Source organism: Panthera tigris, chromosome E3, assembly GCF_018350195.1.
Source record: "Panthera tigris isolate Pti1 chromosome E3, P.tigris_Pti1_mat1.1, whole genome shotgun sequence".
Classification (NCBI taxonomy): Eukaryota; Metazoa; Chordata; class Mammalia; order Carnivora; family Felidae; genus Panthera; species Panthera tigris.
The window spans coordinates 22966462-22994050 of NC_056675.1; the positions used below are offsets into that span (position 1 = coordinate 22966462).

Consider the following 27589-nt stretch of genomic DNA (forward strand, 5'->3'; position numbering starts at 1 on the left):
AGGTGGACAGACACATGACTTCCACATGACAGAAGTGTGACTCTCGTCAGGAAAGGTTATACTCTGCTTGACCCTGGGATCTTTAGTAATTGGAAGGGAGGAGAATCTCGGGGGCTAGAGCAGTGGGAGGAGGTTTTGGGAGAAGGTGGAAAGTCAGATGGGCCTTGAAGAATGGGGTAGGATTTTGAGGAGAGGAGTAGAGGGTCAGGCAAAAGGAATAATGTCGGAAACAGGACCCTAGAATCAGCCTATTGTAGAGCTTGAAAGATCTTCTCTGTCAGGATCAGGAAGGTCTTTCCCTGGAGAGGTGGGTAGGCCCCAGAGAACTGGACAGGAAGGAGTTGGGGTGGCAGTTAGGAAAGCCTAGGACAGAGGCCTCCCAGCAGCTCCTTTGTGAGAGAGCAGAGCCTGGTTTAGTCTGGGGCGGGACACGCGTGATGGACACGCTTTCTGGGCGACCAGACAGGAATTCTAGGCAGCAGCAGCAGGAGAAGAAGCTGCTGTCATCCAGCACCAGGAAGGTCAAAGATCGCCCCTCCCCTCAGTGGAGCATGGTCTTAAGTTAGGCCTTCTGATAATGCTCCTTCTGGAGGTGTCTCTGTGCCCCCATGCCTTCGACGCTTAATGTCCTCAGATTTCATCCAAATACTAATGTCCAGTGCAGGGGACCCTAGCATGATTGGATCTGGGGTCCCTGGGAATGTGTAAGTTTATGGAAAGGAACAGCATTTTAAAGAGTGAACGTGAGGAGGTCCTTTTATTAGACCACGCAAGCCGCTGTTACGTGGAGAAGCTTCTTACATAGGACGCTCAAAAAGCATTTCAGTAAGCTGAGGGTTAGTTTGAAGGGTATTGTTTTTGAGGAGACGGTGGGATGACCAGGTGGAGCCACCTAGAGACTTGTGGTATGTTCTACACTTAGTTCACACAGTTCAGAAACTTACAACTAACCTCCCAGATTCTGGCCCCTGCTCACACTCGTTGCAGGGCCAAAGTGGGGAAGTCCTGACGGGAGGCATGAAGGAGGCACACACAGGCCAACCCCTGCCCCGGAAGTAGAGTCTCTTGTAGGACAAGAGCTTTTGTGTTCATTCAGTCAGCAGATCTTCACTGCAGCCTCATCATGTGCCAGACACTGTGCCTGATGGTGGCCAACCGCACAGCCAGGGTCCTGTCCCTTCAGCTCTCTGCCTGCGAGTTGCAATCCCTGCAGGAGTGATATCACAGTCCTTGGCTGCCACTTTATTTGCAGGGGGGTGGGGTGTATGTTTATTTTTATTCTTTATTTTTATTTCCTTGACAGATAAAGCCACAGACCCAAGCATGTCAGAACAGGATTGGTCAGCTATCCAGAATTTCTGTGACCAGGTGAACACTGATCCCAATGGGTAAGGTGACTTTCACACACATATACACACACCTCAGATAAGGGGGATACCTCAGACTAAGTGCATGTTTTTGTCTCATGGGTCTGTTTTACTTAAGAGAAAGAAGGTAAGGCTCTCTTTCCTTTTTTTTCCCCTCCGTGATCTGAGAACACTTTTTCCCAAAAGTCATGTTTTTCTGTTTGTTTGTTTGTTTTTAAACAGAATAGTCCACTTGTAATTGGCAATTATTTGGAAAGAATTTTAGTGTTAGAAGACACTACTGTTGAGGAGACCTCTAAATGTTACGGGTAGGATGTAGCAAGGTTATGTAGCAATGCAATAGAGATCAGTGTGTTCTCCATAATTTAAATGTCATCTTTCTTAAGAATAAGCAGGAAAAGGGTAAGATTTTGTTGATTTCTGTTCCCAAAGCATCTGGATAGGAACTGAAGAATCAAGTTAGTCATCAGTTGTTTAATCAACGTGTTGCTGAATAGTCAGCATTTGGAAATGAGTGAGAAGTTTTATCACACTTTCTGCTCTAGTGTTTATTGAGCATTTGTCATCTGACAGACAGGGTCTATACTGCTCGTGACCTGGTTACACGCAGATCTGGCCCTGGGTGTTCAGCTTGCACTTTTAGAGACGTTAGGGGTGGGTTGGCTATGGGCAGGATGATGTGCTGCTGTGGACGGGAGGAGGACAGCAGGTGCTGTCACTGCAAGAAGGGTGGGTAGGGGGTTGGTCTCCTCAGAGGCACGTGGGTGTGCTGGGTGTGAGTCAGTCCACCTCTGCTCTGGGACCTGTGCTTCTGGAAGAGAGGTGACTCGACTGAGCATACTCAGCCGTACTGGTTGGTTTCTTCCTGTCCGCCCATAGCCCAGGTCTCTCTGTTTTCCTTTATTTTATTTCACTAAAAACTTTTTTTTTCAATGTTTACTTTTGAGAGAGACAGAGTGTGAGCGGAGGAGGGGCAGAGAGAAAGGGAGACTCAGAATCCAAAGTAGGCTCCAGGCTCTGAGCGGTTAGCACAGAACCCGACATGGGGCTCGAACTCATGAATCGTGAGATCGTGATCTGAGCTGAAGTTGGACGCTTAACCGACTGAGCCACCCAGGCGCCTCTCTCTGTTTTCTTTTTTCTCTGTTTTCCTTTAGCCCAACCCATGCACCCTGGCTACTGGCCCACAAGATCCAGTCTCCACAAGAGAAAGAAGCTCTTTATGCGTTAACGGTGAGTTTGGCTTGCCCCTTAGCGTAAGCTTGCCTGTCGTGACACTAGAGAGTGCTGGACCCCGGTCGCATTTCAGTGTGGTGGAGAGCATCTAAGAGGGAGTTCTGGGCTCGGGTTGCCCCATCTGAGGTCTGTTTCTAGAGAGCAGCATTGAGCCCGCTGTGTGGGGAGAAGAGAAGGTTTTATTTCCTTTTGTCTTCCGGAGACCAGGGCTGACAAGTTCAAGTGCCACATGTACCAGGGCCTGACAGGTCACATAAATGAGTGAGCCGCGGGGTGAGGACGGAAACACAGGCGAGGGCCGCCATAGCACAGGGCCAGCTGGCTGCTGCGAGGTGTGAGTCTGGGCCCAGAGTTGCTAGAACTTTGTTTTCCAAGAGAAATTAGAAATTCAGATTTTTAGATGAATTCTCTGAATTCATCGATATTTGTAACTAATTTGAAATGTGAAACAGTAGTGTGGACCAAAGAAAATATGTGCAGGCCCATCCTGCCATGCTGGTGTGAGATGAGCTGTGAAGCCAGCAGGCAGCCTTTGGCTGAACAGCCCTTGTGCTTCACATACCAGATTCCTGCCTCTGAGGAGGAGATGATTCTCTAGCCAGTTTCATCTGCCCAAAGGGTCTCCTTAAAAGGTGAGGAGGCCTCTGGGTACATGTCACCAAGCTTCTGCCTGGGCACAGACCTGATGGTTACAGTGAGATCAAACAGGTAGCATTTTTTCCTTAGTCTGAAAATGTCACCCTTCCTCAAACTTCAGTGTCTTTGTAGTCTTTTTTTTTTTTTTTAATTTTTTTTTAACATTTATTTATTTTTGAGACAGAGGGAGACAGAGCATGAACAGGGGAGGGTCAGAGAGAGAGGGAGACACAGAATCTGAAACAGGCTCCAGGCTCTGAGCAGTCAGCACAGAGCCCGACGCGGGGCTCGAACCCACGGATAGTGAGATCGTGACCTGAGCCAAAGTCGGACGCTTAACCGACTGAGCCACCCAGGCACCCCTTCAGTGTCTTTGTAGTCTTGAGGAAACATTCACCATGGTTCCAGCGAATGCTCATCAGATTTGAGATGAGTCCTGAAGCCGGTGGTTTTCCCTTCTCATGGGGGTCCTGTGTCTGTGCAGGTGCTGGAGATGTGTGTGAACTACTGTGGGGAGAAGTTCCACAACGAGGTGGCTAAATTCCGCTTCCTCAATGAGCTGATCAAAGTGTTGTCCCCAAAGGTGAGCACCGTGGGCTTGGCCCTGTTCCCTGTTACTGTACCTACCCCCATCCTTCCACCTCTTGTCCCCTAGAGGTACCTCTTGTCCAGAGGTAGCCCTGCTTACAGCGGAGCCTGCCAGCCTGTCTCCAGTTTGTGACAGAGCCGAGAGGGGATATCCTGCACGTGACAGCTTTCCTCTTTGTTGGTTCGTAACCTTCAAGGGAACTTCCCAGGTATAATCTGAAATCGGCCTCTGCACGCAGGGCAGGCAGAGCAGAGAGAGGCCACTCCAGGTTGGTAGGTGGCAGGGTTAATAAGCAGAAGTTTATATAGAGGTCTTAAGTGGATTCAGTCAGGTGTCCTGTGTGGGTGTTGTCCATACCACATCACTGTCTCGCGACTGTCCGTATTCCGAGGACAGCGGAGGGGCTGAGAGATCTTTGATTGCCCAAGTCCAGCTTGCAGGTCAGCTGGTGGTCACGTCTTTTCCGATGGCCTTCCCCAAGCCTCTCCAAGGTCTAGGATGCTGGTCATGTTCATCAGCAGTGCTCTGTCTTTGTCCGTGTCTTCACGTTCTCCCTTTAAAGATGGCCTTGTGGTGGTGGCTTGGAGGGGTGAGGAACTCAAGCTTGAGGACAGGTCGTTTTCTTTCTTTCTTTCTTTCTTTCTTTCTTTCTTTCTTTCTTTCTTTCTTTCTTTCTTTCTTTCTTTCTTTCTAAAAATTATTTATTTATTTTAAGTTTGCTTATTTTGAGAGAGAGAACAAACATGAGTGGGGAGGAGCAGAGAGAGGGAGAGAGAGAATCCCAAGCAGGCTCCATGCCCAGCGCGGGGTTTGATCTCACAAACTGTGAGATCATGACCTGAGTTGAAATCAGGAGTCAGACTCTCAACAGTTGAGCCACCCAAGAGTCCCTTGAGGACAGGTTTTTTTTTTTTTTTTTTATGGCAATGGCAAGAGATACCAGGTGTGGCTTTAAGTTTTATGTCCCTTCTTGCCTGTCCTTGGCACCTTTTCTCCTGGCCCCTGTCTTAGCAACACCATTCTTGGGTACCTAACATTGATGGAGCCCTCCTTCGCTACTTCTCAGCAATTCTCTGATACCAACTGTGTGTCCTACAATTTAATTCATTTCAGTTCTGCCAGTAACTACCCAGAGTTATTACATACCTTACCTGTGAAGGGCTCAGTCCTACCTAGACTGTGCTGCCTACTTCAGATAGCAGATGGGGTCTCAGGTGTCCCCAGGCTACTTCCTCTGCTCTCTGACCAACTGCAGATTCGGGTTCCCATGACGCCTTCTACCAGGTTTCATAATTCACTAAAAACACTCACAAGAGGTAGGAAAGCACTGTACTTGTTATTACCCTTTTGTTATACAAGATATAGATGGAAGAGCTGCATAGACCAGGGTCTTGGAGGAAATGGGGAGCAGAGCTTCCCCACCACCCTCCTGGTACATCACGTGTTTTAACCAGGAAGCTCTCCAGACCTCGTTTTACCTGGAGTTATGTAGACATTTTGATTAAATCACTGGCCATGACTGAACTGTCATCTCCAGCCCCCTTCCCTCCTGGGGGTTGGGCTGGGGCTGAAATTTCCAACCCTCTCATCACACGGTGGGCTTTTCTAAAGTGGTCAGTCTCCCTTGAAACTAAGTGCTCACCATGAATGGTTAACATACACTGAGGTGTGGTTCAAAGGGGCTCATTATGAATAACAAAAGATATTCCTGTACCTCAAGAAATTCCAGGGGTTGTTGAAACTGTGCCAGCAACTAGGGACAAAGACCAAATATATTCTTTTAATATTCCATACTTGCCTCATTCAAAAAATGAGTGTCCCCGGTGGCTCTAATCTAGACCAGTATATGGTGGGTTTAATTTTAGCAGTTCTGGAGGGTGACTCCTTGAAACCCAGAAGGCACCCTGGGGCTGAGTGCCAGGGAGTTTGGCCTCTGTTGCCTCACCTCTCAACCAGCCATGGGCATCTCGCTTCCCTGGACCTCAGCGGCTACCTCTTTAGTAGTAGCGTGTGCTGGCTGGTCTGCTCAGTCCTTTCCAGCTTTCTAATTCTTTCCTTTTTATTTTCAGTACCTAGGGTCCTGGACCACGGAAAAAGTTAAAGGAAGAGTCATTGAAATACTTTTTAGTTGGACAGTCTGGTTTCCAGAGGATATCAAGATCCGAGATGCTTACCAGATGCTGAAGAAACAAGGTTGGACTCCGTTTACATTGCATTTCCTCTTCACAGAAGTATTCTTGCTTTTTTTGGTGAAAACTGGACATTTTGTGTAGGACAGTAGAGACTGAGACAAATAGGTTATTTTTTTGTTTTAAGATTTTATTTTTACGTAATCTCTGCACCCAACGTGGGGGCTCGAACTCACAACCCCAAGATCAAGAGTTGCGTGCTGTACTGACTGAGTCACCCGGGCATCCCATAAATAATTTTTGATCCCTGGCAATGGACAGACCTTTCCTTCTCGTGGGCAGGAGTTGAGCTGAGTTTGAGACTATTGTTGCTATAGCTACTCTCACTATACCAGATTTTAAGTTCCTACAGTGTTAGCTTGTGTTTAGTGTGGGAGCTGATTTGCTAGAGTTTTCCTCTGTATCTGCTCCATCCAAGCATTAGGTCTTCCTTTTTGCTCTGCGCCTCAGAGAGGGTTTTATTCCAGATACTTTCCTAACGGTCAACTGCTATTACTTGTTACCCAGTGCCCGTTAGCCTGGTGGGGGCAGGCACCATCATTCTCCATTCTGTCTAAGCCTCTGTCTTCAGTGGACATTGTGTCCCTGGGTCCCGGCAGGACCTGTTCGTGATCCTGCCCCTCCCCCAGGGCCACAGGGTTTTCTTTACTGTTCCTCAGCTGTAGTAAGTCTTCAGCACTGCTCTAAGAACTCCAGGGCTTATTGTCCTTCCCCAGCAGTTGAAGGTTCTGGAAGGAGAGAGAAGAATTTAGGTGGGACGTCAGGCCTTTCCCATTGTCTTTCCAGGAGTGCGGGTGAGGGCCCTGGAGAAGAGCCTGTTCCTCTCATGTTACAGGCCTCAGAGGTTGTGTTCTCTTGCTGGCGTATGCCAGCCTGTAAACCATTTAGAAACCATTTTATCTGAATTACTCACATTGGTGTTGCCTTCCCATTTTTCCTCAGATTCCAGGGTGTGTGTTGCCTTGCAATCTCCACTCTGGTGGATTCAAGAAAAGTGGTAGATTTGTAGCTTGTCCGGGGTCATGTTGGTCAGTGTTGGAGGAGCAGTTCATGCCTTTCTGTGTCCTGTGCAGAAGCTGGGAGTCTGTAGGGCTCTGTACAGGAGGGAACCTGGATTCAGGATGGACTATCTTTTCCTGTCAAACGTACTCACTGTTTTTATTTATTTATTTATTTATTTATTTATTTATTTATTTATTTAAAGTTTATTTTGTTTAAAAAAATTTTTAAATTTTTTTTTTTTTCAACGTTTTTTATTTATTTTTGGGACAGAGAGAGACAGAGCATGAACGGGGGAGGGTCAGAGAGAGAGGGAGACACAGAATCGGAAACAGGCTCCAGGCTCCGAGCCATCAGCCCAGAGCCTGACGCGGGGCTCGAACTCTCGGACTGTGAGATCGTGACCTGGCCGAAGTCGGACGCTTAACCGACTGCGCCACCCAGGCGCCCCTAAAAAAATTTTTAAAGTTTACTTTTGAGAGAGAGAGAGAGAGAGCATGCACACGCGAGAGAGCACGAGTTGGGGAGGGTCAGAGAGGGAGACACAAAATCTAAAGCAGGCTCCTAGCTGTCAGCACAGAGCTGGACGTGGGGCTTGAACTCACGAACCATGAGATCATGACCTGAGCCAAAGTTGGACGCTTAACTGACTGAGCCACCCAGGCACCCAAAAGTTTATTTATTTTGAGATTGAGACAGAGACAGAGAGAGAGGAATGAACACAAGTGGGGGACGGGCAGAGAGAGAGAGAATCGCAGCCAGGCTCTGTGCTGTCAGCACAGAGCTGGATGTGGGACTCGATCTCATGAATTGTGAATTCATGACATGAGCTAAAATCCAGAGTCAGATGCTTAACCAACTGAGCCACCCAGGTGCCCCTGTAGTCACTGTTTTTATAAGTGTCAGATCTTACAGTAATTTCTGGGCCCTGGGAGGTTTATGTACTTGCATACAATGATCAGTATTTTTTATAGCATGAGGCCCATGGCCCACTAGCCCTAGGGTCTGGCTCTGTTCTCACTTAGTTGGCTCTGATGCCCCTGTCTTTGTGTGCTCCTTCCTTGGAGTCTCCTGAGGGGGGATGCAGAGCCTTGGTCATACCCTGGGTGTATTCCTTTAAGGTCATTGACAGTGTTTTCCCAGTGGGACATCAGGAACTGGGGGTTTCTAGACTTTATGTGAAGTCAGTGGGTACCCATATCCATATTGTAACTTCATGAATTGCGTGTTTTAGGGATCGTAAAGCAAGACCCTAAACTACCAGTGGATAAAATTTTGCCTCCACCTTCTCCCTGGCCCAAGAGCTCTATCTTTGATGCTGATGAGGAAAAGTCCAAGGTAAGGAGCCCCTCCCTGACCTTGGTGACTGACCTGAATCTGATCGGACCCCTTCCTGTAGAGACTCTCCTGAAATATCCCCTGGAATGTGCTCTGATCCCTGAACCAAAGTGTGGGGGAATGTGGGGAGGTGCATTAGTGAGTTCTCTCTGGAGGAGGCTCTTAGAATAAGGTGACATAAGGTCTGGATGTTTTCTTCATGGATGGGCCACATAGTAAAGCCACGTTCTTTGTGCCCTCCACCTTATCTGTGCAAGCATTCCCGAGGGAGACAAGGTACAAAAGGATGACCCAAGTGGGCAGTGTGGATGATCAGTCGTATCCAGCGTATGTGTGGTATTAGGGGAAGATGGTGGAAAGAATTGGTTACATGTTGGCTCAGCTCTTTTTCTTTAGTGCCAGTAAGCCTGGTGCCACCCGTTTTCCTTCTGCCACTGCCTCCCATAATTTGTTGCTCCTCAGACATCAGTAAGGAGTGGGACAAAGACCTAGGAATAGCGTCAGAGTGCCTCTGAATGGGGAGAGGGCCCTGGAGCACTGGTGGTGCTTTTGGTGATTACTGTTCTCAGTCACACACAAGGTCTGGGAAATGTAGTACCAGGAAAGCTTCAGGCTGTGTGTGAGTCCGTAGTACGCGCTGCCTTCTCACTGCACCCCTCAGCTGTGCCCTTCCCTTGGACTTAGATGTTCAGTGGCCATGAGGTCAGAACAAGCAGGGCCAGGTTCTGGGCTGCCTTTCTCTTTGGCCTTTCTCCTACTGATGCCTTACAGTTGCAGAGGGGGGAAGACGAAGGATGGCACAGACTTTGGAGAAAGATAGAATCCTGTGTCACCTCGGGCAAGCTGCTTATACACTCTGGGCATCAGTATAGCCATCTTTAGTGCCATCAGGGACGACCGAGTGACTCCCACGTCCAAGGCGTTCTGCTGGGCATGGGGAGTAAAGTGAACAAGATCACCGAGGTCTGTCACATCACAGAGTACATGGCCCAGGACAGCCTCAGTGCTAGTGATATTTTGGGCCAGATCGTTTTCTTACTGGGGGCTGTTCCTGTTCACTGTAGGAAGTTTATAGTATCCTGGCCTCTACTCACTGGTTGCGTCTCCAGATTTTGCCAGATGTCTCCTGGGGGATATAATCCTCCACCCTCCTGCCCCATTGAAAACCTGTGGTCTGTGGGAATAGTCCTAATCCCTACATGGTGTCATTGTGAGCATTTGGTAAGATGATGCTTGTAAAGTAAGGAGGTGTTGTTCCTGTTCTCTTGTTGCTGCCTCTACTAGTCTGGGCCATTTGTCACAGAGGGAAGTGGTTTCACCTGTTCTTTTTGTTCATTCTTCAGCTTCTGACGAGGCTTCTGAAGAGCAATCACCCTGAGGATCTTCAGGCTGCAAACAGGCTGATCAAGAATTTGGTCAAGGAGGTGGGCGTCTTTCCACTGGGTTCTGCAGAAACAGCATTTGACACACGTATATGTGTGTGAGGGCATAGGTGCCCAATTGGACTGGAAAAAGGATGGGCTCTGGGCCCAAAACTGGGGCACAGCCACGGGCTCCCTGAAGGGCAAGATGGTGACTGGAAGCAGAAACCATGCAGGGTACTTCCCAAGTACGTTTGTCCAGGGGCCCAAAGCATTTCATAGACCCTGGTTTCTGTCCCAGTGACAGAAAGTCTATTTGGGAATCTGTTTTTCGGAGGGATTGAGTTTGGTGGTACAAAGCTGCAGATTGCCCTGTCCCTGGACTGCGTTGCCTTTCACAGGAATTCTCGGCCCACTGAGTTTTCTTCGCCCACTGAGGGAACACTCCCGCCTACTCACTGTGTTAGTGACTTGCCTGAGCTCGCCAGCACAGTGCCTCTTTTCCCGTCCCTCATTCAGGCTTTATCCAGGGTTTCTGCTCCTTCACTTCCATCCTCTCTCTCCCGAAAGGAACAAGAGAAATCAGAGAAGGTGTCCAAGAGAGTCAGTGCTGTGGAGGAGGTACGGAGTCATGTGAAGGTGCTGCAGGAAATGCTAAGCGTGTACCGCAGGCCGGGGCAGGCCCCACCAGACCAGGAGGCCTTGCAGGTAAAAAGTAAATTCAAGTATAACGGAGTGTAATTGACATACTAGAAATTTGACATGTTTTGACACGTGAATGTCCATGAAGGCATCATCATAATCAGGATAGTAAACATGTCCCTAAACCCCATCACCCCCCCCCCCCCCCCCGCCCCCGCCCCCGCCCCGAATTTCCTCATGCCCCTTGGTGATCCCTCTCCTCCTTTCTTCCCTGTCTCCCTATCCCTAAGCAGCCACTGGCTTGCTTTCTGTTCTGATTAATTTATATTTTCTAGACTTTTGTATGAATGGAATGATAAAATTTTTCTTTCTTTTTTTCTTTCTCTTTCTTTCCCTCCCGGCTTCTCCCTCTTGGCGTAATTGAGATCCATTCATGGCGTGTGTATTGATCGCTTGCTTTTTATTGCTGAGTGGTATTACATTGTATGCATGTATTACAATATGTCTGTCCATCTGTTGATGGCTATTTGGGTTGTTTCCAGCTTTGGGTGATTATGAATTAAGCTGCTATAAACAGTTGTTTATAGTTGTGTACAGGATTCTGCATAAACATACATTTTCCTTTCTCTTGGGTACATGCCTGGGCGTGGGATTGCTGGGTCATATGCTAAGTGTATAGTTAACTTTGGAAAATAGTTGGCCAGTTTCTTGAAAAGTGGTTGTACCATTTTATGTTCCTAACAGCGTTGCTTAAGAGTTCCAGTTCCACCACGTCCTACACATCTTGAGGGTTTTTTTTTTTTATAACACCTTTATTGAGAATGTATATATCTTAAAAGCAGCCATCAACACTAACTAGAAGATTTTAATCAGCCCTAAAAGAAATCCAGTACCCATAGCAGTCACTCTCCACCCCCACGCCCAGCCTCCCCAGCTCCTGACATCCACTAATCTGCTCTGGGTGTGTAGATTTGCCTATTGGGACATTTTGTGTAAATTGAATCCTACAGAATGTGGTGTTCTGAGCCTGGCTGCTTTCACTTAATGTTTTGGAGGTTTATCCATCTTGTAGGATGTATCAGAACTTCATTCCTTTTTATGACTGAATAACATTCCATTGTATGGCTAGCTCGCATTTTGTCCATTCATCAGTTGAGCATTTGGGTTTCCACTTGGGCTGTGACAAATGCTGTGAACATTCGTATAGAAGTGTTTTTTGTAAAATGTAAACTTTTAATTTTCTTGAGCGTATATATATCTAGGACTGGAACTGCTGGATCATATGGTGGTTCCGTTTAACTTTCTGAGCAACGGCCAGACTGTTTGCTAAATCATTGTACCGTTTTATAATCCTACCAGCAACGTGTGAGAGTTCAAGTTTTCCACATGCTGCCAACACTTGTTATTGTCTTTTTCATAATAGTTATCCTAGTGGGTGTAGAGTGGCACCTCACTGTGGCTTGGAAATGTATTTCCCTGATAGTTTAAGTTGAGCTTCCTTTCCTGTGTCTGTTGGCCACCTGTGTATCATCTTGTCTATAGAAACGTCTGTTCATATCCTTTGCCCAGTTTTTTTTTAACTTTTTTTTTTCTTTTTTGAGAGAGAGACAGAGTGCGAGCAGGGGAGGGGCAGAGAGAGAGAGGGAGACACAGAATCCAAAGCAGGTTCTAGGCTCTGAGGTGTTAGCACAGTGCCTGACGTGGGACTCGAACTCATGAACCGTGAGATCATGACCTGAGCCGAAGCCAGACTGTTAACTGACTGAGCCCCCCGGTGTCCCTGCCCAGTTTTTCATGGGGTTGTCTCCTTATTTTTGAGTTATAAGTGTTCTTTATATATCCTGGGTACCAGTCCTTTGTCACACAGTTTTCTCCCATTAGGTGGGTTGTCTTTTCACTGTCTTGACAGTGTCTTTTGAAGCAAAAGGTTTTTTGTTTGTTTGTTTTTTTAATTTATTTTTGAGACAGAGACAGAGCATGAACGGGGGAGCGTCAGAGAGAGAGGGAGACAGAATCCGAAACAGGCTCCAGGCTCTGAGCTGTCAGCACAGAGCCTGACGTAGGGCTTGAACTCACGGACTGCGAGATCATGACCTGAGCCAAAGTCAGACGCTTAATCGACTGAGCCACCCAGGCACCCCAAGAAGCAAAAGTTTTTAATTTTGAAGTTCAATTTATCTTTTGTTGCTGATGCTTTTGGTGTTGTAGCTGAGCCACTGCAGCCTGGTGCAGACAGATGGCGGTGGCACTGAAATGCTGTCCCAGCCTGCCACTCTTAGTCTGTCTTTGGAGCTCTGCTTTCTCCAGCCTTCTGCAAGCTACATTTGTCTTCTCTCTCTGCGTTCCAGCTTTTTATGCTTCTCTGCCCAGGAGCAGCAGCCTTCATGTGGTACCTTAGTTTCCCTGTCCTTCCATTTCACAGGGTTCACAGAAACAACTAGTATCTTTCCTAATTCCAGATTCCTGAGAGAAACCTCTTTGTCCAGCACGGCTCCTGTATCTATCCCAGGTCAATCAACCTACCTACATCCAGGATTGGATGGAATTACAGAGAGGGTCATGCTGGCCTTTTGTGGCCAGAGGGGACAGTTCTCAGAAGGATTAGTGGGCTTGGGCCAGGCAGACACTCCAAAACCAGTCGCCTGTGGTGAGTTGGCTCCAAAGTCCCTCTGGAAGGTTGGCCTGCTGGGCTTCTAAATAGTACAACTCCCCCCCCTCCCCCCCCCCCCCCGCCCCCCGCCAGGGTGATAACCAGCTAGGAGACAGGAGAGACTTGGCAGGAGACAAAACTTCGTCTTTACAGTGGGTAAAGCCCATTTGGAAAAAGTGGCACGGAAGTGTTGGCAAGTGGCTTCCTGATGCTGAACCTTAATCAGGCAGGTCTGCCTACCACCTGAGATGATGCTGGCACATCACTCTTCTCCTCGCAAGGGGCTTCCTTCTCTAAAACATAAAGCTGGTAGGAGCAGAGCCCAGTGTTGGCTTCCGTCTGGGCAGCTGGGTCTCAGGAGCAAAGCAGGAGGAAGGGGCTCCGTCCTGCTTGTCTCCTAGACTCCCCTATCAGATATGTCCTTTCACAGCTCGGGGAAGGGAGCACTACTGTGAGGGAGGACTCGTGTGTTCATTGAGCTCCCTTGCAAGGAGGGAAGCCTCACACGTGCAGAGGCTGCGTGTCCTCCTCAACACGTGGCGTGTGGGAGGTGCAGTTGTCCGGAGCACTCTCCCTGGGAGGAGGAGAATGAGCTTGCCCAGACGGTCCTGGTGGGGAATGAGGTTTAGCTCTGGGAGAGCCTGCAGTGGGAGTCCGGGGGCATTGTTGGAGAGGGAAGTTGGATGGGGAGTTTGGATATTAGTTTTAAAGCAGGGTAGTCACGGAGGGCTTCCATATGGAGTCACCCCATTGTTAAAGCTCTTCTGGGGGCACAGGGAAAGGAGCTTGGAGAAGAGATAATGCCATACACACTCAGAACGTGGATTCTTTTCTGAGGTCTTCTTTCCCCTTTTTAGTGAGTTTACAAATTCGTGTAACCGTAACCCAAACTTTTTCTGACACTGTAGTGGCCACGTCACTTCAAACCTGCAGTCGTGCATTTGGGACAGCCTAAGAATTCTGCAGCCCCAGACTCTGCTGTTTGCTTCCTGGGGGCACCTAGGGCCTTGCTGTGGGCCCTTGTTGTGTGTGGTGAAACCAAGCTCTGTTCACTCAGGTCGTGTATGAACGGTGTGAAAAGCTGCGGCCCACCCTGTTCCGGCTGGCGAGTGACACCACAGATGACGATGACGCACTCGGTAATGTGGTTCTGTTTCTCTAGGCACAGACGGTACACCAGAGGCAGAACAGACGTGCTCCTTACTGCGGGGCTGCGGTGGTGCCAGAAACAAGACAGGATGGACCTTAGGTTTTATGGAAGTTGGGCTTTGGAAGGGCATGGCCTGTGTTGGCTTCGAACCGATTCCCAGGAAAGCCTAGGCTTGAGCAAGCAACCGTCAGCAGGTCTGAAAGAAGAGGTGGAAACGTGCCCTGGAGGTGGGGCAAGAGGGCGATGCCAGAAGGAAGGCTCAGGTCCACAGAAATCTGGGAAACAGCAGCATCTTGAAGGTTTCACCGACCTGAGTTGGTGGGCTGGGTAGCCAACCTAAATGAGGCAGGCTGGTGAGGAGCAGAAGGGATAATGGTAGAGACGATGGAGAATTTCAGTACCTGTGCAAAGGTATTAAAACATCTTACACTTTTTATTATGGAAAATTGCAGAACATGAAAGGGAAATAGTAGGATAAGTCCTATGTGCTTTTCACCTATTGTTAACAATTAACAGCTCATGGCCCATCTTTTTTCATCTTGTTCATGTGTACTGCTCTCTCCCCACCCCAAACCTATTCTCATTGAAGCAAATTCCAAACATTTTAAGGTGATCAACTATTCAGTGTTCGGATTTCCCTGGGCATTTCTCTCTCTAGCATCTCTTGCTAACTGCCCCCGCATTTCTTGTTTTAAATTTTTGTTTGTGTGTTTAGTTTCAGGGAGGGGCGGAGAGAGAGGGAGACAGAGAATCTGTAGCAGGCTCCCCACTGTCAGTGCAAAACCTGACATGGGGCTTGAACTCACTCACAAACTGTGAGATCGTGACCTGACCTGAAGTTGACACTCAACCGCCTGAGCCACTCAGGTGCCTCTTGTTTGTTCTAAATCAGACTTAGAAGGGCGCCTGGGTGGCTCAGTGGGTTGGGCGACCGACTTCACTCAGGTCATGATCTCACGGATGGTGAGTTGGAGCCCCACATCGGGCTCTGTGCTGACAGCTTGGAGCCTGCTTCGGATTCTGTGTCTCCCTCTCTCTGCCTCTCCCCACTCGCGTTCTGTCTCTCTCCTTCAAAAGTAAATAAATATTAAAAAACATAAAAAGACAAATAAATAAATCAGACTCAGAAAAGCCATACTTTGTAGTTGGTGATATTTCTAGAGTCTTTTTTTTTTTTAGAAATTACACTTTAAAAATTTCTTTTAATTAAAAAATCTTTTTTTTAATGTTTATTTTTATTTTTTAGAGAGAGAAGGAGACAGAGCATGAATGGGGGAGGGGCAGAGAGAGAGAGAGAGAGACAGACACACACACAGGATCCAAAGCAGGCTCCAGACTCCAAGCTGTCAGCACAGAGCCCGACACGGGGCTTAAACCCACGAACCATGAGATCATGACCTAAGCTGAAGTTGGATGCTTAACCAACAGCCACCCAGGCACCCCCCGCTTTGGTCTTTTTTTTCTTTTACATTCATTTTTGAGAGAGAGAGCGAGAGAGAGCACAAGTGGGGGAGGGGCAGAGAGAGAAGGAGACACAGAGTCTGAAGCAGGCTCCAGGCTCTGAGCTATCAAGCACAGAACCGATCGTGGGGGGCTGAACTCACAAACTGCGAGATAATCACCTGAGCCAAAGTCGGACACTTAACCGACTGAGCCACGCAGGTGCCCCATTTTGGTCTTTTTTTTTTTTTTTTTTTTTTTATTCTTTGTCTCTTTCTTATTTTTTATGTTTAAAAAAATTTTTTTTTTAGTGTTTATTTTGAAGGAGAGAGAGAGCGTGAGCAGGGAAGGGGCGGAGAGAGAGAGGGAGACACAGAATCCGAGGCAGGCTCCAGGTTCTGAGCTGTTAGCACAGAGCCTGATGCAGGGCTCCCAGCTCATGAGCTGTGAGATGATGACCTGAGCTGAAGTTGGATGCTTCACTGACTGAGCCACCCAGGCGCCCCTCGTCCAGTCTTTATTTAAATTTTTTTATTTTTTTAATAGATAGCTCCTCCATTCTTTGTCTCTTGTTTCTTACCTAAAGAACATGTTCTTTGACCTATAGAATTTTTCTGGGCCTTGGTTTTCTGATGGCATTCTCCATGACATTTAATATGTTTTTCTGTATCTGGTACTTCTTATGAATTCCTGATACATCTTTTTTTTAAGTTTTTTTTTTAATTATTTATTTTGAGAGAGAGAGTGAGTGAGCAAGAGGGGCAGAGAGCGAGGGAGAGAGAGAATCACAAGCAGACTCCATACGGTCAGCACAGAGCCCAATGTGGGACTCGAACTCACGAACTGTGAGATCATGATCTGAGCTGAAACCAAGAGTCAGACGCTTAACCGACTGAGCCACCCAAGCACCCCAAATTCCTAATATTCATAATAAATTGGATGGGGGCTTGAGTAGATGCAGGTTCACTTGGAGGGGCTGGGGAGCAAGAACATTTCATGGGTGGTTTTCAAGAGGCCTGTGGTTTTGGTTGTCTCTTAGTGATTATTGTCTAAACCCATCATTTTCTCTGATGGCAGTGAGCTGAAAGACAATCAAATTTAAATTTTTAAACAACTTGCACATGCAAAATAAAACATTTTGCCACGTGAATTTAACCCCTTGTCGGTTTGCAGCCCCTGTCCACAGTTAAGAAAAATGGCAGGAAATAGTTGGTCACTCCTGAGAATCAGCAGTCTAGCTCTGTGGCCCGAAGTGTTACATGTAGCCTCAACCCTGCTGCCAGTTCTTTCTCGGTCTCTCAGGAGACACTGTTCAGTAGACTGAAATGCTTATGAGTTTTTGAAATCCAGTGTGTATTTTATACTTACGACATTTCAATTTGTGTGCCAAGTGTTCATCAGTAATACTTGATCTCTGTTTAGACTCTATGAAATTTACAGGTGCAAATGTAGATTCACGTACCAATTTGTTCCCTGTACACTTAAAAGCTTTCCAATAACTGAATGAAGTACCAATAAGACTCTTTTAATATTCATATCCTACACTGACAAAACCATTTCAGTTTTTAATTTTAATTAAAGTTTTAGAAAAAATAAATAAAATTAAAGTTTTAGGGTGCCTGGGTGACTCAGTTGGTTAAGCATCTGACTTTTTTTTTTTTTTTTTTTAGTGTTTATTTTTGAGAAACCACATGTGTGAGTGGGGAAGGGGCAGAGGGAGGGAGACAGAGGCTCCAAAGCAGGCTCCGTGCTGATGGCAAAGAGCCTGATGTGGGGCTTAAACTCATGAACTGTGAGATCATGACCTGGACCAAAGTTGGACACTCAACTGGTTGAGCTACCCAGGTGCCCTGAGCATCTGACTCTTGGTTTGGGCTGAGGTCATGATCTCATGGTTTGTGAGATCAAGCCCCATGTCGGGCTCTGTGCTGACAGTGCAGAGCCTGCTTGGGATTCTCTCCCCCTCTGCCACTCCCTTGCACATGCGTGCACACACACTTGCTCTCTTAAAATAAATAAATAAACTTAAAAAAATAAAATTAAAGTTTTATTTCATACACAGTGCTCATCACCAAAAAAAAAAAAAAAATTAAAGTTGCAATTCCTTAGTTGAAAGAATCATGTTTCAATCATGTTGGCAGTTATGTTGTACGGTATTGGGAAAGGAGGTGAAGAAATTTGGTTCCTCTTGCATCTTGAGAACTAGAAGTATTGGGATTCAGGGATTGAGCACCTAGGTCTGCTAGGGGCCTTAGCACAGGGTCTGGGGGCAGGGGTATGGCTGTACTGAACCTGGTGAAGCCATGGGTGGCTGCTTTGTGGAATGACTTATAAAAGACTGAGACTGTTGGTAACTAAACCAGGGGGACTTTCCTCTTTCCTCCTCCAGCTGAGATTCTCCAGGCAAATGACCTCCTCACCCAGGGAGTTCTGCTGTACAAACAGGTGATGGAGGGCCGTGTCATCTTTGGGAACACAGTGACCAGCTCAGTGGGAGACCTACCTGTCTCCAGAGGTATGCTTTCTGCCTTGACATCCTGCAGATCCTGGGGAAGAACTGGATCCTCAGAATATTCTGGGTTATGGTATAGAAATGAGAGGCCTTGCCCTTTTTTCCCTTTCCTTTGAGAGTTGGTTTTACATCGCCAGCCCCTGCCACCTGTGCCGTCACAAAGTAACTGGCAGGCTGGACCCTCACTTTGGCTATCCACAGAAGCAGATGGCTACATTGCACCCAGGTCATAAATGCCTATTTATAAGAGCTAAAGACCAAAATAATCATCTTCTTCAGTGGTCCCTAGCAGGCTAGGCTAGCTGCGTCAGAATCATCCGGAATACTGGCTGAAATGCAGATTCTTAGGTCCCCAGCTGGGACCTGCTGAATCAAGCCTGCTTAGAGCTTGGCTGGGGGTGGGGATGGGGGTGTTTTTATCAAGCGCTCCAGTGATGCTGATTATCTGTGTTCAGGAGGGCTGTTGGTAGCCAGGGTGAATGGACCATCAGCGGAGGACACGGACCGCTGTGGGTAGGAAGGCGGTCCTCTGGCTGCTTCCTATTCTACAGGCCAGTTCAGGCTGTACATGAAGCCATTCAGCGGAAGTGCATTGAGTGGGGTGACGTGATGTCTTTTGATTGGGAGGAGGCCCGTGGGAAGCTGACAGGCATTAAGTGGACTCTTTGCTCTTGTTCTGATATATTTTCCTAACTGTTTCGTAGTCTTTCAGAATCCAGCAGGCTGCAGGAAGAACTGCCCTCTGATCGACTTGGAGGTGGACAGCGGATCTGAGCAGGCTGGGACTGTGGCACCATCTTTGCTTCACCAGGACCTGGCAGCCTTAGGTGAGGGAAGGTGTTTAGGGGGAGCAGGCACAGAGAGTGGTCCTGACTCCCAGGGAGAGCGAGTCAGCTGGTCCTCCTTGGGGAGAATATGCCTGTTTTCAGAGGGAATTGGGTATACAGTGCCCGACCACCCCCCCCCCCCCCCTTTTATCCACGGCTCCAGTTCCCCGAGGTCTGGAAGCAGATGATCCTCCTCCTGATACATGGTCAGGAGGTCAGTAGTAGCCTAGCGCTACATCACAGGCCTATGTCATTCACCTCACTTCATCTCATCACGTAGGCATTTTATCATCTCCCATCACAAGAAGACGAAGGGTGAGTACAGTATAATAAATTTCGAGAGAGAGACCACATTCACATAACTCTTACTACTGTACATTGCTATTCTATTTCATTATCTTACTGTGTCTGATTTATAAATTGAACTGAATCACAGGTATGTTTGTGTGGGGAAAAAACATGGTATATGTAGGGATCGGTACTCTTCTCCTTTTCAAACATCCACCAGGGGTCTTAGAACATCTTCCCGAATGAATAAGGTGGGGACTCCTGTCCTGGGAAGTTCAGACAGGTCGTCTTTGCATTTAATCTCAGATTTGCCATGAATGAATTGGATGATTTTAGGTAATCTGCTTTGCCTAGGCTTTTCTAAATGCCTTAGAAAGGGTGAACATGACTTCGATCTCCAGCTGCTGTCAGATAGAGTTACTGGTGTGCATCTTTCTGTTTCTTCCTTACAGGACTCAGTGATGCTCCAGTTGCTGACAAGGTAAGGCATCTCTTCCTGGGGACTGGAGGGGAGGTCCCTAAACCTACCTTCATGAGGGCAGTGCTGCCTGGGCATGGGGGAAGGGGCTACAGCATAGCCTGGTGGCGATTGTGGACTTGGAGGTCCAAAGCCTCGTCCTTGCCTGTACTGTCTGGCTTGGACCTCCAAAGAGACATGTTTTTCCCTCTCCTTATACTCCTCCTCCCTTTAGCGGTATCCAGGTTCCAGTTTACTGAAGGTCTGATCAGGAGTTGTATGTTCTCTTGCCCTTTCTTTCTCCTGCCCCAGGACATGTTGTAAGCATGGTGTCACCATGGCTCATGATCATTCATACTCTGGCCTTATTTTAGCCATTCCTGGTTTGACAGGTTGCCGGTCAGAATTGCTGTGAGGAAAAGAGGAATCCCACTGCCAGCACACTGCCGGGTGGTGGTGTTCAGAGCCCTTCTGCAGAAAAGAACTTGCTGGATCTCCTCTCCCCACAGCCATGTCCAGGGCCTCTGTGAGTCTTGTGGGCAAGGACAGTAGAAGAGTGGCTCCCATGTGCACTTCATGTTCCTTCCATGGGGCCGGGTCAGAGGGCAGGGTTAGCGTGCCAGAATACGGGGACGATACTTGAAGACGGCCAGGGACCTCTCTCCCTGGAAGGGCTTCTTCCTTTCTGCCAAGTGTTCAATATGTACTTTTCCCCTTGTCCTTTGACTCCCTATCCTAGTCAGAGGAAAAGACGTAGTTTGGTCAGGACCTCTGAAAAGGGGGTTGGTTCAAGGTGTAGCAGCAGTAGATGCTGCTGCTGCTGATTTTGGTGTTCATGGGGTCCCCCCCCCCCAATTATAGTGTAATTTGAAGTTGAGCAAAATTTGATCATTAGGCAAATAGATAATGTAGAAAGTCTCAAAAATCACTGCCTAAAGACAATTTCGAATGCTCCTTTTTTGCTTTTCTCTCTATGCGTGTAGTAACGCCGCATGTTGTTTTATTTTTACACAAATGGGCTCATAATTGACAACCTGTCCTCCAGTGCGGTTTTTTTCATGTCACATCTTTGATACATGTGCATATCAATTTATATAACTTTGGCTCATTCTTCTAGTTTAATAATTCACATGCATACAGTGTACACATATTTAGTCATTTCCCTCTTGCGGGTATTTACACAGCTTTCTGTTTGGAAGCACTTGGAATGCTTTTGTAATACAGATTCCTAGAACTAGAGGTGCTCTAGGGTGTGGATGCAAACACACGGACAGGCTGGTTTGCCTCTGGAAAGGTTGGAGCAGTTTGTCTTCTTGCAGATGGCCTGAATGTGTCTGTGTCCACGATAGAGGCACAGGGCCCCGGTGGCAACAGAGATGTGCCGGGCGCTCATTCTTGTTTGCACCCCTGGAGGGTTTCCTTCCGTTTATTCCTAACCATTCAACAGGGGGCCAGTAGTCTTCCTGATTTGGGTGGGCTGCTTCTGTCTAGACTGGAGTTTTCATTTTGTAGTAAAAATTTTGCAATCTGTGTTCCCAATGGACAAAGTCACGAAGTGTGAATGAAGAGGTCAGTGTAAAATTGGAATTCTCCTCTTCCTAGCTCTTGTTACTCTGGTGATCATGTACAAGAAAGGTAACCTGACTGAGCGGCTTGTTGTCAGAGGCTGCCTGACAGCTGCAACCTTGATTATCTTAATAACACCTCTAGTTTATTGGGTCCTTATTATGTGCACACAGCCCGCTAAGTGTTTTTCATACATTTTCTCATTTAATTCTGATAACAGCCCCATGAAGTAGATGCTAAATTATTTCCATTTTACGGATGAGACGACTGAAGCACAGGTTAAATTCCATGTCTAGAGTCCTATTTCTCTAAAATACACACAGACACACATATTTCTTGTTTTTCCCCTTCCTTAACCTCGTTCTTCAGATTCCCGGAATTGTCTACAATTTTTGCTAGTCTTGATACATTGTTTTTTTTTTTTAATTTCTTGGCAGGAATTATGTTCCACAGAAAAGTATCCCTAAGGAAGTGCCCCCCGGCACTAAGTCCTCTCCAGGTTGGTCCTGGGAAGCTGGCCCATTGTCTTCTTCCCCATCCTCCCAGAATACACCTCTGGCTCAAGTGTTTGTCCCTTTGGAGTCTGTTAAACCCAGTAAGTACAATTTTACCTCCCCGCCCCTTGGTATTAGATGGCCAGCTTTATCTGCTGTGAATTGGCAGGAGGTGGCTCTGAAACTGGGGAAGTTGAGTGGTAGAGATTAGGCCTGGGGGCAGAGGGTAAGGAGGTGGCTTCATAGTCTCTTTACCTATTATTTTTCATAAAGATTTCTCTGTCTTGGGACTGACACTAAAGGTGAAGGCTATTGGCAGGCAGAATCTAACTAGGGGGCTTGATTCTATTCATAGACCTGGTGCTCACTCATTGGGAATTCAAGAAGGGAATGTCAAGTGTGGCAGAAATAACTCCAAAAAGGTGGGATTAGTAGGAAAGGAAGGACTTGGCTGGTGGTCCTCTTCCATTAGGGGTCCTCATTAGAGCAGGAGAGCAGAGGTTACCTCCTTACAAAGGAAAGGAACAGCAGGCCCAGTAAGTAAGGTGACTGCATAGGGTCAGCACACTGGCATGTGAGCAGGAGACACCAGGGTCTTTAGAAATACAGCGCAGGCCCTTCTCTCTGGGCACATGGCTCTCCTGTGGCTCAGTGTGCTGGGGTCAGATTGCAAAGAGCCCTGGATACAGGCATAGGAATTTAAACAGTTGGTAAGCCCTTCCAACACTTACTTTAACTTAAAAATAATACATGTTCAATGTTAGTTTCCTGATTCTGGTCATTGTACTGTGGTTATGTAAAATGTTAACATATGGGAATTCTTTGCGTTTTGTAACATTTTGTAAATCTGAAACTATTACAAAAGAATGTCTAAAAAATTAAAAGTGAGAAAATACATATTCAATGTAGAAATTTCAGAAAAAATAGAAAATTAAATCGTACTGTTCACCCAGAAACGGAAGTTCTATTCATACCTTAATGTATTTTCTTGTTTTAGCCATGTACGTATATATTCTTAATAAATTGGCACCACAGTATATGTAGACTGTTTTACAGCCTGCATTATTACCATAAGCCATAGCGTTTTTTCATGCTCTTGATTGTTCTTCAAAACCTTTATTTATTTAGAGAGCACGCACAAATGTGCGAGAGCTGGGGAGAGGGGCAGAGGGAGAGAAAGAGCATCTTAAGCAGGCTCCTCATTCAGCGCAGAGCCCGACACAGGGCTTGATCTCATGACCGTGAGATCACAACCGGAGTGGAAGTCAAGAGTTGGACGCTCAACTGACTGCACCACCCAGGCCACTCAAAACCTTTATTTTTTTAAATGTTTTCATACATACGTATAATCACGGTACCATCATTCAGCTTTTGAATTCCTTTCTGAAGGATAATTTTTATTTCTAGTTGTGTTGTTTTTGGTTGTTTGCTGTTAAAAACAGTGCTACAACGAACATCTTTGGACACGCATTGTTTTAAATTTTCCTGATTAGTTCATTAGGATATATTCTTTGAAATGTGGGTGTACACATCTAAAATTTTGTTCTGCATAACCAAGATCCCTCCAGAAAGGTTGCCTCTTTCCCCATAGCCTCAAGAATGTTTTCAGTCTTTTAAATCTTTGATAGTCTCATTTTTAAACTATAGAACGTGCATTTTGATGAGTGATGTTTGGCATGAGGTAAAGATCTTTCATTAAAAAAATTTTTTACAGGGGCGCCTGGGTGGTTCAGTCAGTTAAGCATCCGACTTCTGCTCAGGTCAAGATCTGATGGTCCATGGGTTCGAGCCGTGTTGGGCTCTGTGCTGACAACTCAGAGCCTGGAGCCTGCTTTGGATTCTGTGTCTCCCTCTCTCTTCCCCTCCCCCACTTGTTCGTTCTCTCTCTCTCTCTCTCTCTCTCAAAATAAATAAACATTAAAAAAATTTTTTTCCAGGTTAGATAGTTGTCTGCCACTTAGTGAATCAGTCACTGATTTTGAAACAGATGCTCTAACATGTTAAATTCCCCTTTTGGGTCTGTTGTGCATTCTTTGTTTTACATTTCTCTCAGTTTTGTGCTTTTGAGTATTTATGGATGCAAATAGCCCTTACTCCCTGTCTTTAAATGGATAGTCTCCTGAATTTACCCCCCTCCCCTCCATTTGCTTTAGAATCAATTCTTAATGGAATTAAAAAAATCCCGTTAGGATTTCCATTGGAATGTCATTAAACCTACTGATTTGAAGAAATCTGCATCTTTACAGTTTTGTAAAATTAAATGTAAGAAACGTGTGTGTATGTAGTCATACAAAAGAGATGAGGAGGAAATAGGCCCAAATGTTATTAGCAATGCTTATTTCTGGGTAGAAATAATGGTGGGTTTTTTTTTTTTTTATTATTTCATTCTTTATGGTATTCTGTATTTTCTCTAGTGTTCTTACAGTATTTTAGTCTATCTCCTTCAAAAAAGTTCATTTTTTTTTTTTCCAACTGGTAATGAGCTTCAGATGTCTGGATGGTGGGAGAGATCAGTTTGACGGGCTCTAGGAATCCAGCTAGAAGTAGTGAGGGCTGGGTTGTGGCTGCGCAGAAAGCTTGGGACCAAGGAGGTAAGTCTCGGAGCTGCGTTGACTGGAGAAGGCGTAGCACTGGGTGATAACGACACGCACGTCTCTTTTAGGCCGGGCTGTTGGGGAGTTTGCAGTCGTGCTAACCCTTTCGGTTCGGTCCTTCTCTACCAGGCAGCCTACCGCCTCTCATCGTGTATGACCGGAACGGATTCAGAATTCTGCTCCACTTTTCCCAGACCGGGGCCCCTGGTCACCCAGAGGTGCAGGTGTTGCTATTGACCATGATGAGCACTGCCACCCAGCCTGTCTGGGACATCATGTTTCAAGTGGCTGTGCCGAAGGTGAGTCCTCTGCTGGCCAGCTCCTTTGACTCTCTCAATAAAGCTTTAGTTACGTGTAAGAGACACCATCTTCAAAGTAGTTTAAGATGGGAATTTTATTGGCTTATTTAACTGGAGGTCTCTGAATATCTGACTTCAGTATATGTCCGAATCCAGATAAAATCTTAAAACGATTCCTTAAGAATCGCTTTCCACCTCTTGACTTTTCTTCTTTGGAGCATCTTCTGTGACAGACTCCACAGAGCATGGAAATGGATATTAGCAGCTCCAGAGTTACATAGTCCTTAAACCTCTTTACCTCAAAAGGAAACTTTCCCCTGGCACGAGGCATGCATATTGGGTACCCAAGAAAGGGCTAGGATTCACCCTGTTGGTGTTACTTGCACAACTTGGACCAGTTACTTGTATTCAGGAGTAGAAGGTACTCTGGCCAGTGAAGATCTTTCATCCACTGCTTTTCATGGGAAGTTGGGCCCCCTGATTAACAGCCATACCAGCATCACAGTGAACATGGGAGGAATGTCCTAAAAGTAAAGATCTAAGATAGACAAAAATAAAGACATACATTCTCTAATCCTCATGGTAATCTTGCGGGACATGTGTTACTATTACTTCTATTTTATAAATTTCTCGTCCAAGGCTCAGAGAGGTTAAGTATTTGCCCAAGATCACAGAGCTAGTAAGAGGCAGAATGAGAATGCAGCCCAAGATGTGCCTTAGCTCCTCATGCTGCCTCTTGGAAGCCAGCTGTACAACTTCAGGTACATTCTATTTATGGAAAGGAAGGACTTTTGGACCCTTTAATCAGGTGGTGGGTACAGGTCAAGTTTTCCCGTTTACCTCATCTCCCTCTTTGACACTGTACTTGATTAGGAATCAGTTAGATGTTGGATTTTTCTCTGCCCCCTCCTCCTCCCCGCCCCATAGTCTATGAGAGTGAAGCTGCAGCCGGCATCCAGCTCCAAGCTCCCTGCATTCAGTCCGTTGACGCCTCCAGCTGTGATCTCTCAGATGCTGTTGCTTGACAATCCACACAAAGTATGTTCTGGCACTTTTGCTAGCAGGGGAATGGGGCGAGGGGGTGGGCCTCAACTCTAGGGAGGCAATGTGGTAGGTTGAGAGATGTGTATTTAGGTCTTGCTCTAAAGTCCCTGGTTGGGAGTGGTGGTGGAATATTCCTCACTGAGTCTGTTTTCCTTCGGAGCTTATTGAAAGAGGATCTGTGACCGGAGGGCCATAGCTGGGAACCAAGAGAGTGATACAGACTCCCCCTAGTACCCTGGAGTCATCTGAAAGGGTGAGGCCTGCCCGTCCTCCTTAGCTGGCCTCCAAGTCGAGGTCCACCTCAGGACTGCATAGGTGTGGGAGTGCTCCCAGGATGTATGACTGGCTTCCCTCATGTTTGTCGTCCCAAAGGGTCCCGGCCAGGTGTTCCTGTCATACAGTTGTTGGGAGGTCTCACTGGGGTGGAGCTTACATACGTATGTTGTTCCTTGGTGACTACTGGGTGGGTAAAGGCTCTTAATTCTGGGCTGGTCTGTGTCTCTCCCCACTAATTTAACATCTTCTATCTTTGCCCAGGAGCCCATCCGGTTACGGTATAAGCTGACATTCAACCAGGGCGGACAGCCTTTCAGCGAAGTAGGAGAAGTGAAAGACTTTCCAGACCTGGCAGTCTTGGGTGCAGCCTAACTTTTCACGAGACAGACCCTGCCGCTCGAGCTTAGGCCAGTGTGAATGTTGCTGTCTAGATAGGACTAATCACGGTGATTTAGTGCGGAGTGCCAAGAGTTCTATCCCGACGTCAGGCTCTGGATCCCAACCTCTGACTTATTCTGCAGATACTACGTGTGTGTGTGTGTGTGTGTGTGTGTGTGTGTGTGTGTGTGTGTGTGTGTTGTGGGGGGTTGTGGGGGTGGGTAGCGCAGGGCTTGGGGTGTGGGCAGTGTGGGGAAATGCTAAAGCATTTCTGACAACCATCTGCTACAATCATCTGTTTCTGCATGTGGGTGGACACTGATGTCCCCGCCTCAGGTTGGAGGTTTTATAAGCCAAAGTTGTGTTGTGTTGTGTTTTTTCTGTGTATTGTTCTCTTTTCATCCATCCACTCTGTGCCTTGTCAGCCTTTGAAAGTCTCGGCTGCTCCCAGGCTGCTGTTCTCAGGGACCTTAAAAGGGACCTGGTTGGTCTTGGGACAGAGAGTGTCTTCTGGGGCACTCTCTTCCAAGAAAGACCTTGTCTCCATTTCCATTAGAGAATGCTGCTTGCTTGTTTTTGAGAAGATCTTCTAAATGGAATGCTTATTGCACTGTTTTCCAGGCGAGGGGCTGCCACTAGACGAGAGGACCACACTTAGTGGGCCAAGCATGTCCTTCACCACTGTGCCTTAGAATCACCCAGAGAGGACCTTCCAGGGCAGAGGGGAAAGCAGATCCTAGGCCTTAATGCAGGCCTCAGGTTCCGTGGGTGGGGCAGCCTGTCTGGGCCCTTACTCAGGACCCTCCTCTCCATTCTCATCTTGTTTCTCCACAAGCATTTACCCTCCAAGCTCTTTGATTGTGACGCCGTGCCAGTCATTGTCAGCCATAACTAACAGGCTCACTCTTGCCTGTTGACTTCACCGTCCAAGATGAAGGACTGATGCAAATAGATCTGAAAAGAGCTTAGCAGTGATTTAAGTGGTGAACTGAATATAGAAAGTCCTTGAATAAATACCCATGTAGCAAATACGCTTTGTGGAGTTTTGAGTAAAGTAGGAGACACAGAGCCTGTTGCATTTAGAGACGACCAGCCTAAAGGGCACCGTTGCCTATAGAGGAAGTAGGGAGACTTCATGCTGTGGAACCTGACGAACTGCTTCAAGGCCCTGCGGGTCTGGACAAAGCTGGAAAAGAGAGGTGGATTTTTTTGTTATGTTTATGGTTTGAAGGAAAAATTCATGTTTATAGTCCATTC

At 46.9% G+C, this 27589-nt stretch overlaps 1 protein-coding gene across 1 annotated transcript in view; it reads left to right on the forward strand.

The window, feature by feature from the left end:
• Positions 1-27361, forward strand: part of GGA2 (golgi associated, gamma adaptin ear containing, ARF binding protein 2) — a 34135-nt gene extending 6774 nt beyond the window's left edge. Inside the window, exons 2-17 of the mRNA XM_042971473.1 lie at positions 1304-1388; positions 2525-2600; positions 3724-3822; positions 5898-6021; positions 8251-8354; positions 9698-9778; positions 10286-10423; positions 14065-14146; positions 17987-18112; positions 18814-18936; positions 19677-19705; positions 20074-20207; positions 21685-21842; positions 24465-24634; positions 25562-25672; positions 26216-27361. Of these exons, the coding sequence (XP_042827407.1) occupies positions 1304-1388; positions 2525-2600; positions 3724-3822; positions 5898-6021; positions 8251-8354; positions 9698-9778; positions 10286-10423; positions 14065-14146; positions 17987-18112; positions 18814-18936; positions 19677-19705; positions 20074-20207; positions 21685-21842; positions 24465-24634; positions 25562-25672; positions 26216-26326 (1751 nt within the window). The 3' untranslated portion in view covers positions 26327-27361. The remainder of the gene's footprint in view (positions 1-1303; positions 1389-2524; positions 2601-3723; positions 3823-5897; positions 6022-8250; positions 8355-9697; positions 9779-10285; positions 10424-14064; positions 14147-17986; positions 18113-18813; positions 18937-19676; positions 19706-20073; positions 20208-21684; positions 21843-24464; positions 24635-25561; positions 25673-26215) is intronic.
• The last annotated feature ends 228 nt before the right edge of the window (positions 27362-27589 follow it).